We start from the raw sequence: 12,017 nt of genomic DNA, 5'->3' as shown, positions 1-12,017 counted from the left end.
TTATATATATTTTTTTAAATCTTGCAATGATTTTATTAAGTAGTTATCTCCCCTTGAGATGATTTGTTCCTACAGTATAGATAAAATTTTATCTACCTGCACTAACGATATGTTGTGTTTTACAGGTAGGAGCTACTTACAGTCGGATGGACACAGACGAGGATGGACAATGGTCACAGGGTCTTATATCGGCGGTGAGTGCAGAATATTTTAATGATATGTAGAAAAATAATTTCAACTTTTCGATTATCGCCAATATGGCAGTATAATGTCTGTTGTTTTTTGTCTCAACATTAAAATAAGCCATTAAGAGGGAGAAATTGATAGTGTTATTTCTACTGAGCCATATTTGTCTGCTGATTTTATCATTGGCAGTGACTAATTTGTGAACTAGGCATTTTCTTCTGTCTAAATAGAATTGTAGAGACGAAAATAGATCTGCTGTTTACATGGCAACCCTTTTTTTTGTCTTACCGTTCTTCTTTCCTTTGATATTATTTATCTTGGCACCTGTCTTCATTTGTCCTTAGATGTTTCAAGGATCTTACTTCTTTTTGAAACCAAAGGACATCTCTCATACAGATAAAACCTTAAATTTCAACCCTTGTCTGGAAAAATACTGAATTCAGTGTGATGCTTTGAAGTCTTGGAATTCGTCATGAATGCCGTCAAAAGACCTTGAATTTATGCCTCTAGTGTTAAAAGAAAAATATAACACTTATTATACCCCCGCAACGAAGTTAGGGGGGTATACTGGAATCAGGTTGTCCGTCCGTCTGTCTGTAGACACGTTTTGTCCGGACAACTCCTCCTAAACTGATGGGCTGATTCCAATGAAACTTCACACACATATTTATGATCATGTGTAGATGTGCATGCCACTTTCTTTTTCTCAAAATTATAGTTGCTATGGCAACTGGACACTATAAACAGGTTTTCCGATAAGAACCATAACTTGAAGTTTGTCCAGACAACTCCTCCTAAACCGAAAGGCCGATTTCAATGAAACTTCACACAAATATAGAGGACCATGTATAGATGTGCATGCCATTTTCTTTTTCTCAAAATTATGGTTGCTATGGCAACTGGTCACTATATTACTGGGTTATCTTAGTTAGCCTCTAATAAAGAGTTCCAATTCACCATTGACCCGCAGATTGCGGGGGTATTAGTCAGCCATCCTGGCGACAGTTCTAGTTTTGATCCTGAAATATTTACAAAACCAAAATGTGCAGAATGTTGCAATCATGAGCTTTAATCCTTTTTTTTCAATTGTTACATGTGACAAGTTTACAGTTATACTACAATGATATTGTCAATGTAATGGAAAATAAAAACTATATAAGACTATATAGTGTACTAATGATGTTACATAACTATCTTTACCCAAAGTTGATCACTGCCCCGACCAATGTCTTGGAAAAGTCTGTTTGAGCGATGGAAGCGTTTGTGAGTGATAGGTGCATTTCTAAAATAGCCATGAAAAAATCACCACAAAATTGCGCTGTTACTTAGAGTATAAGCCGACTTCCAGGTTTTAATCAGGGGTCATGTGTTATCCTCCTAGCTTGATTATTACTGAGTGAAATATTACAACAATAAATACATCAATAAATATAAACGTTTTTCGAGTTGTTTCCTAAATCTCTGAATAATCTTCTTTAGGCCAGATTGGTAGCTACGGCGACCCACAGCTTGTGTGAATCGGCTAACGCCATGGTCCAGGGGAATGCCACAGAAGAGAGACTCATTGCATCGTCGAAGGAGGTTGCGGGGTCAACGGCAGCCTTATTGGTCGCCTGCAAGGTCAAGGCTGATCCTGGCTCTATCGCCATGCAGCGGTTACAGGTAAGGTTGATCCATGTACCGAGACATATGGTGTTTTAGGGGAAAAGTAATTTTTGGGGAGTAGGATTTATGTTGTGAAAATCACTTTTACACTTAAATTTTGTGAGAAGTTATTATAAAATTTAGAAAGGAAAAAAAAGAGTATGGTTTTCACTGTCTTTGTCCTTGGTTAAATATTTCTGAAATACTGAAGTATTCCATCAATTCTTTAATACTTCTCTCAATATTGGTATTTTAGGCCGCTGGAAATGCAGTCAAGCGTGCAACAGATGCGTTGGTCAAGCAGGCACAACAGTCTAAGGACACTGAGGAGGGGACACAACTGACCATTAACAAGAGAATGGTTGGGGGTATCGCACAGGTAAGTAATGCTCGGAAATCTTCTTAAAATACTGGGATTGGGGGTATCCCACAGGTAAGTAATGCTCGGAAATCTTCTTAAAATACTGTGGTTTGGGGTATCGCATAGGTAAGTAATGTTCTGAAATCTTAAAAATCCTGTGGTTTGGGGTATCTCACAGGTAAGTAATGCTCGGAAATCTTCTTAAAATACTGAGATTGGGGTTATCACACAGGTAAATAATGCTCGAAAATCCTAAAATACTCTGGTTGGGGGGGGGGTCTTGCACAGTTAAGAAATGTTCGAAAATCTTAAAATACTGTAAAGCACTGCATAATGGAAAATTTCTATCATTTTTGGCAATGAAATCATTTTTATCAAAATATTATACATAAATTATTCTTAGTAATGAAAAATGAATAAATTTGTTTCTTTTGTTTTCAATTTTAGGAACTTCAAGCTCAAGAAGAGATACTTAGAAAGGAAAAAGAATTGCAAATGGCACGACAGAAATTAGCCGGTATAAGGAAAGCGAAATACAAAGACAGACCGGATGAATACGACTCATCCTCATCATTTTAATTAATACCATATTAGATAGGACAATTAATATTTGAATTAACGAGGAAAGGATTTGAAATGAGTTACGCAACAGGAAGCAATTGACCGAAAGTTGCGGGGACATATTTGAAATACTTGACATACAAGTTGCCAAGTGTGTGTGTGATACTGTGATGAACAATTTGATACGCAAACCAGAAAAGAGACATTTTAGTACCAAAGTCAATGAATTTGTACCAGGATTAAGAACAGATTAAGAAAATTCTTTTGAAAAGAAATTCATAAAAATCTGTACAGAATATTTTTGCACGTTAATGATTTTCATGAGAAACTGTACCAACAGTTCATACTTAATTTGTATTTTTCGTGGAATTATAAAGAAATGTGGTTTGATTTTTAGTGTTATGGTAGTGTTTTTTCACTAGATTTTGGTTTTCTCACAAACATTTATTACCTGCGAAAAATGTGCTGCAAATGAGTGTTATTGTACTAAGTTTGAGAAACAACACCGGTTCTAAAATACAGGCTGTTTACCGTTACCTAGGTAACAGGCTGTTTACCGTTACCTAGGTAACAGACTGTTTACCGTTACCAACAATTGTATGTATCATGTTTATCAATCTATTGTACCCTGCATTAAATCACACTAATACATTCTGTAAAATGGTAATTTTTTAGAGAAAATTTTTCACAATTTTTTTTTATTCAAATAATTACAGTAAACCATTAAAAAAATATTTATCTTATTTAAGAAATATGACTGAAGAAATATTTTCAATTCAAATTGTGGAAAATTTTTCCCAAAAAATTATTATTTCACAGTAAAATAAAATCTGGTTAGATGTTTTCAGGGCGCATTTAGTGCCAAGGTTTATTACATGAATCCAATACTGCACGCTATGCTAGAAATAAAGCTGTTGGAGAAATGCCAATATTCAGAATGTGCCTAAAAAGTCTTGTGATGATTTGTCTTCATATCTGTGCGACCAAAGTGGTTTTGTTCGATGTTGAAGAGGCTGGCCCAATTTATTGTTATGTATACAGGACAGAAGTATTAAATGAAGAAAATGTTTGCATTTAATTGTTACACCCATTTTAATTGGTTAGAAGACCTACTTAGATATTTTATCAACCAATCAGAAACAACTTTAGTAATTTGTTTTGTTTCATCATAATTCAGTAGGTCAAAATATAAATAAAAAATTAGGTTATTTTATTAAAAAAAGTACAGATATAAAATTGTAATCAAAGTTCATATATATATATATATATACATTCTTTTCAAGTTTTATTCAGGATTAAGCTTACTACCTTCATTTTTTATTTTTAATTGTATTTAGATTGAGACCAATAATCGATATACATACAACTTAAGTTTTTTAAGAATAATTATACTCTTTTGATTGTTGTAATTGTTACCAGTGATTTTCCTGTAATACAATCACATGTATTTCCATTGACTTCAAAATTATAAACATTGCGACAATGACCTTATACGGGTCTAAATCCTTAAACAAAAATCAATAACAGTATTTATACAGCAGTGAGCCAATGCTTGATAATAAGCCCACCCATCATGGCTTCGAGTCCAAGTATTTGGGTTGACCCCAGAGCCCGTTACAGGATTAATATGGAATATTTTTATATTCTAATGATTCAATATCACAAAAGTTTACAAATATGTTTTATTTCATTTGGGAAATAACCAAAAGCACAATGTTGGTATAAATTGAGAACAATTTGTATGTTGTGTTGATGAAATATTGGTATCGCTTCTTTTTTTTTTTTTTTAATTCTGTAGATCTGGAAGTATGTTAATATGTAGTTCCAGGAAGGGTACGAACATTGCCATCGTAAAAATAAATTCAATTGCATCAGAAATAATATGGTAATACATATGAATATGTCAAGATATCAAACCGTATTTAATGTCAAAGAATTGAAATTTATAGTTTGTTTTTCTGTCATCATCCATCACACTTTGTAAACAAGCTTGTTGGCTTTGCAATTTTTCACTGCAATACATCACAAACCACAATAGGACATTACCTACAGCCCTTAATGACTTAATGTCGACTGACCTATAATTATAGTAATGTTATAAGGCTATTCTCTAAATCCTAGAAAACTCACAACCAAGCTTATGAGTTGCAATGATGATGGTGGTGAAGATATTGTTGTTTTGAAATAAACACCTTTGCTAACGATTTTCCTCTGAACAGGTGTAAATACAGGTAGATATGTATAATTTGTATTTGTATATAAGAGGACTGTTTACTCGCTATATGTATAAATGTACACGATGTGATAGAACAGACGGTATTAATCCTGTGTGCGCTATTTTTGTACTTATAAATGAGCTTTAAAAAATACTACATGTACTGCAGAGCACCTCGCTTCTCTGTTCCTGAGTCTTTGAACGAGTTTTCAAAGAGGAAATTGTACGCCCTGTGAACTTTGAACAAGTGTAAAACAGTAGGTTTCTCTGGGAGAGACTTGAATTACAGAAAAAAAACACAAATTATTATTGCCCAGTATTATTTTTCCCCTGGGTTTTCTGTGGGTTCTGTTACTTGGGTTGATTTATTTTACACAAGAACACAGAACTCTTGTGTCATGCCAATGTTATTATTTAGTTTGGTAAAATTTCTTCATTGATATAAAATATTTTTAAAGCATTAGAGTGACGGTTTTCTTGTCCCTGACAAGTGTTATCTATAAATTATGTCAGTGTTGTTATGTTTACAATAGTTCTTCATGAGTTAGCGATTTTACATTCAATCTGACACATGCAGGTGATTCCTCTATGATTTCACTAAAGGAAAATAAATGTTTTCTGACAAATTTTTCACATCTACTGCTTTATGCTATAGAAACATCTATTTTGTCAAATGTTGCTGATTTATATTCTACAAATATTAGAAAATAACATTTTTCACTAATTGAGTAGTTTAGTTAGGAAATCTATTAATTTGAGAATTCCAAATACCAGGGGTATATATCCTCTTGTCAAAAAATTACATGTAAAATATCTTAAAAAGAATGTGGTTCTCATTCAATAGATACATTAACAAATATTTAGCCTTCTGCATTTTCTTGGACAAAAGGACAAATGTTTTCGATATAATGTTTAAAAGTATATTCAACAATATTGCAAATTCCAAGGGAGGTAACCATCGTTTATTCCCTTAGATCATGAGAAAACTTTAAAAAATTGGAATCATTTGCACTAGTTGTTGTTCGTCATTCTACAAACATCACTTATGTATGGAATTGAAACCTTTGTAATGGAAGTGCTTTTTGTGGTTTTTCTTGTTGAAATATTTTTAAGTGATTTTTAAGTGTATTTTTTGTATTTTGATTTAGACATATATAGCTATATATTTATCGTTTTATTTATATACAGATAGGAATTATATACACAGTATATCTTCCCTGATAAACCATACAGATCTGTTCTATATATAGCATTTCAACCCAATTTCCTGCTTGTCTTTTGCGAGATTTGGTTCCATATTCAGCTGGTGATCAATTATCAATCAATCAAAACTTTTGTATCAAGCCCATGGAGTTGAATTTCATGATATTAGAAACAAAAGATTTGATTGGCTGTTAACTTTACCAACCAGATAATTTGTTATAGATTCTTGGTAGGAGACTGGACTATATTGAACTAGAATACTTTGTCCAATGTACAATCGTGACAGCAGTGTCTGTACGAATAATTTGCATATCATGAATATTAAATTTGCTTCAAATATTATGTAAAAGATATTATGTTGAAAAAAAAGATTAATAAGTAAATTAATCTATATAAAGAAAGTTGTTTTGTTTTCTTTCAATCTTTAGGACCTATAGCCATCATGCTCCGTCCATCACCGTGTGCCGTTAAACTTTTACTTTCAAAACACTACTCCTTAACCCCAAAGCATTATTACTACCAAATTTGGTATGAAACAACATTGGAGGAGGGCAATCATATTTTACATAAATGAGGCTGATGTGACCCACCGGGCCCAAGTGGCGTGGCCCCTAAAGGGGAACTTTGCTGTAATTTCGCTTTCTAACACATTTTGGATAATGCTTTGTCAGATGACCATTATAACTGTATGGGCCATGGCCCTCTTGTTTGTATAAGTCGTGGTGAACCATATCCATCATCTAGCCGTCTCAAAATTCTCACTGTTGCTACTCCAGATTGGATTTGGTAGGACCACCATTAGCGAACAAGGACCGATCCATATATAATCCTGGTAAATACTAGACGTAATATACTGCTGGGCTCGAGATATCTTCTCTTTAGCTCAGTCTGTTGAGTTTTGTTTAAAAAATCCACTACTTCTTCTTAATGGATGCTGTTACAGATGCAGAATTTTAATGAGTAGGACATTGTATTCCTTAAGATATTAAGACTATATATATATATGTGAAAACTTTAAAGGAAGTTGTCCATTGTGTAAATAGTAGAAATAATGAAATCAACACGGCATTTTCGCTAACGTTTTCAGGCCTTGCTGGCCATCTTCAGGCGATTTGTTTATTCTTGCTTAGTTACATTATGGCGTCATCTATTTGTGACGTCATAGACAATTACAGCAGGGGAGGTAACTATATATATATGATAGATACTAAAGGATGTATGCTACCTTACTGTGATATGGAGACTATGCTACCTTACGGTGACATGGAGACTTAAGGATGTATGCTACCCTACTGTGATATGGAGACTTAAGGATGTATGCTACTTTACTGTGACATGGAGACTTAAGGATGTATGCTACTTTACTGTGACATGGACACTTAAGGATGTATGCTACTTTACTGTGACATGGAGACTTAAGGATGTATGCTACCCTACTGTGATATGGAGACTTAAGGATGTATGCTACTTTACTGTGACATGGAGACTTAAGGATGTATGCTACCTTACTGTGACATGGAGACTTAAGTATGTATGCTACCTTAATTACTGTGACATGGAGACTTAAGGATGTTTGCTACCTTACAGTGATGTATGCTACTTTACTGTGACATGCATGGACACTTAAGGATGTATGCTACCTTACTGTGACATGTAGACTTAAGGATGAATGCTACCTTACTCGCAGTGACACAGAGACTTAAGGGTATATGCTACTTTACTGTGACATGGAGAGTTAAGGATGTATGCTATTCTAATGCATTGTAGAGATGTTATGATGTATCATCCTTACTGTGACTTCTATTTTGAAACAGGGAATCTGACATAAATCATTTGATATTTCACTTTCAATCGGCATACAAATGTTCATTTTAAACTTAATACATTTAAACTATGACTGACAAAAGCTAATGAAAATAAAATATGGTTAACAGCATTATGCTTTGGACTTATAACACAACATTAATTAGCTCTACTGTCAGATTCCAAACATCCTTAACACCTTCATGTAAATTTCATATAGAAAACAAATAACATCTATCAAAGAATTTTTGTTTTTAATTGGTACAAATCACTTTTGTTCACTTTTGTCAACTAAACTTTGATCAATCTTTCATTGCTTAATCTGAAATTCTTTCACAGAAAAAGCAAAACAATAGAAAAAAAATTTTTTTATAAGAAACAAATTAATATTTCTAGTAAACAACAATGTATAAACTCATCAGTTGACACTTGCCAACTTTTTTAAGAAGATTGCAAAAGTTTTCCATGACTTCTTGGGAAAATTTTAAATTCCAGAACTTTTCAAAGACTGCTCTGCAATTAAATATTTCTCCAAAGGTCTTTGTGAATCATGAGCCGTCATCAAATCTTTACAAACTCTGCGAGTTCCGGAATAAACTTCCAAGGAATGAAGTTTCAGTATATTTCCCAACTTGCATTAATACAGATTTTTAGAATAAATAAATTTGTAAAAAGACTTGGATGCTAAGTAAATGTCATTCAATTGACCGTATAACTTAAATTATTTTGTTTGTGGTAGCTACCGGGGCCCAGCTGTTCAAAAGGCGATATGGCTAATGGTGCTAAAACAACAATTTCAAAATCCTGATAAAATCATTTCTGGTAAAACAAACTTAACTAAATTTTATGAAATGATAACACTTGCCAGTTTTTTCCTACCTGCCTATTTTAAGGAATACACACACTCAGATTTTGAATTAAAGTAGAAATGAGATTTTCAATAATCAAGTGATAAGCTAATCACATTTTGAACAACTGGGCCCAGAAATAAGTCACTATTTTCTTAGGTTAATTATCATTTGTAAGGTGACATTATCAATTGAAATATAAACTCTTAATTCGAACAACAACAGATTTTACATTTAACAACTGTATAGTAATTAAATAACCAAACCTGTTGGTTAGAAATGTAAAGAAAACTAATAAAAACATCAGACAAGTCATTTTAAAGTCATTCAACCATGCATGGATCAAAGTTCTCATTACAAACAAAAAGTAATATTTTCTCCCCAATTCTGACGAAATAATAAACTGAACATTTCTCAATTGGACAGAATTAAACTGCTCTGTCATATGTTTTACCAAATAAGCAAACATCACCACCAAAATCTTCAAGCATATGACTAACTGTCAGTAACTTTCAGGTACAACAGAGGCAAAGAATTCAATTTTAGTTAAAATATAACTTACTTAAATTTCATATACAATGTATAATCCGACCTATCTCTTCAAAAGCCATATGGTCCCTATTTTCTATGTCGTATTTAGAATGTCTGCTACATGTATGTTTATCCAACATTAAGCTCACTCATATTTTTTCCAGTGTCGTTTAGAAGGCTAATGAATGCCATTTCATTATTTTTTCCAGAGTTATAGACTTTGATAATTGAATTAGTTAATATAACGAATACATGTACACACGGTCATACTTTTTCCTACGTTTTGCTTTTCAAAGTTTTCGCTGTAAGGAATGTTATCTAAGGGCTAAAAAATACATCATTGATGAATTACAGGTAATTTTAAAAACTAACTTAAAATTATTTTGTATCTTTTTTTATTTTGGTTCTTGACTGCAAATAACGTGGAACCTTCCAAAATGTTGAGTTTGAGTTAAACACATCATCGAACAAGTTTGAAATGAACCTTTATTTCTAACTTAGAAAGGGAGATGATTAAGATGGGAAGTAGTTGTTCTATAGTAAATTACCTCCCCTTAGATTTTAATTACCGTACTTGCATCGTGCGCAAAGTATGTTACCCAGTTGAAAATGTCACAATTTTTTTCCCCGTGAGATTTCTAAAAAGTTGGCAAGTATGTAATTAAACTTAAATGAACCCCACCCAGCGGCAATTTTGAAAAATGTTTTTTTTCGAGAGGAAAAATTGGGATGCACAACTACATGTACATGTTATACTGATCATGTATACCAAGTTTCATTAAAATCGGAGTAGTACTTTAGAAGGAGTTGTCAGGACAACTATTGCATGACAGACAGACAGACGGACAGACGGACGGAGGGTAAACCTACAGTCCCCCCGTTTTTCAAACGGCAGGGGGACTAATAAAGCATTCCTTAATGTTGTCTACGGAACTCCTGTAAAGATGTCATTATCAATGTAAACTGAGTACTAAAGTATGTCCCCGTGTATTTTTTTCACAATCAATGATCTACATGTACTTTATAAAGATCTATCAAAGGGGAAAGACAATAAAGCAGAAAACATCTCTCAATGTCACGATGAAACAAAATAATTCCTGAACCACGAGGTCACTAATTTACCTGAACATGTATTAAACAATCTCTCAATGTCACTATGAAACAAAACAATCCCTGAACCACGAGGTTACTAATTTACTTGAACAGGTATTAAACAATCTCTCAATGTCACTATGAAACAAAACAATCCCTGAACCACGAGGTTACTAATTTACCTGAACAGGTATTAAACAATCTCTCAATGTCACTATGAAACAAAACAATCCCTGAACCACGAGGTTACTAATTTACCTGAACAGGTATTAAACAATCTCTCAATGTCACTATGAAACAAAACAATCCCTGAGCCACAAGGTTACTAATTTACCTGAACAGCTGGCAGTCAAAACTCTGAATCATAATGTTACGGTTCTACCTGAACTTGAAAAAAAAAATCAGTTCTTTTATTTAGTTATAATTATTAATAAGTGTATCTATGAGGGAGAAAGAAAATAATTCAGAAAAAATAAATTGAAACATCAAAATGTCCCACTTGGACCAAAATTTCTGACATTGAGATGATCAAGATGTTTACAGCGAAACAAATTACCTTAATGACTTTTCAGTGGAATTTTTTATCATGTGAAGTTAACAATAATTTATAGTACCAATATTTCTAAGGCAACCAAAAAATTTGTTTTCAAAAATTGCAAAAGTAAACTATATACATTTTAGCCAAAATATATAAAAAAAATTCCACTGGATTTTGAAACATAGCTTTGTATCTAACATGTAGTATATCAAGATTTGAACAAGAGGTTTTAGGCACAGCATCTGATCAGAACATAAACAAGAATAGTATGTCCAGTCTTTGTACGGTGTAATGTCTATCATTAGTACAGTAGTACACTACACCAATCTCTATCACCTATATGTCCAGTCTTGTATGACGTAATGTCTATTATTAGTACACTACACCAATCTCTATCACCTATATGTCCAGTCTTGTATGACGTAATGTCTATCATTAGTACACTACACCAATCTCTATCACCTATATGTCCAGTCTTGTATGGTGTAATGTCTATCATTAGTACACTACACCAACCTCTATCACCTATATGTCCAGTCTTTGTACGGTGTAATGTCTATCATTAGTACAGTAGTACACTACACCAATCTCTATCACCTATATGTCCAGTCTTGTATGACGTAATGTCTATCATTAGTACACTACACCAACCTCTATCACCTATATGTCCAGTCTTGTATGACGTAATGTCTATCATTAGTACACTACACCAACCTCTATCACCTATATGTCCAGTCTTGTATGGTGTAATGTCTATCATTAGTACTCTACACCAACCTCTATCACCTATATGTCCAGTCTTGTATGACGTAATGTCTATCATTAGTACACTACACCAACCTCTATCACCTATATGTCCAGTCTTGTATGACGTAATGTCTATCATTAGTATACTACACCAATCTCTATCACCTATATGTCCAGTCTTGTATGACGTAATGTCTATTATTAGTACACTACACCAATCTCTATCACCTATATGTCCAGTCTTGTATGACGTAATGTCTATTATTAGTACACTACACCAACCTCTAT

The 12,017-nt window shown here is 33.2% G+C and overlaps 1 protein-coding gene across 6 annotated transcripts in view; it reads left to right on the top strand.

Annotated features, from left to right (window-relative positions):
* LOC117315470 (talin-1-like) overlaps positions 1 to 6,571 on the top strand; it is a 103,058-nt gene extending 96,487 nt beyond the window's left edge. For all 6 annotated transcript variants that reach the window (XM_033869674.1, XM_033869670.1, XM_033869673.1 and 3 more), the window contains 4 exons: positions 126 to 194; positions 1,666 to 1,848; positions 2,087 to 2,209; positions 2,639 to 6,571. In XM_033869674.1, the coding sequence (XP_033725565.1) occupies positions 126 to 194; positions 1,666 to 1,848; positions 2,087 to 2,209; positions 2,639 to 2,770 (507 nt within the window). In that variant the 3' untranslated portion in view covers positions 2,771 to 6,571. The remainder of the gene's footprint in view (positions 1 to 125; positions 195 to 1,665; positions 1,849 to 2,086; positions 2,210 to 2,638) is intronic.
* The last annotated feature ends 5,446 nt before the right edge of the window (positions 6,572 to 12,017 follow it).

The sequence above is a fragment of the Pecten maximus genome, chromosome 17 (assembly GCF_902652985.1).
Source record: "Pecten maximus chromosome 17, xPecMax1.1, whole genome shotgun sequence".
Taxonomy (NCBI): Eukaryota; Metazoa; Mollusca; class Bivalvia; order Pectinida; family Pectinidae; genus Pecten; species Pecten maximus.
Note: the sequence above shows the minus strand (reverse complement) of the source record. Positions and strands in the feature narration are given on the sequence as shown.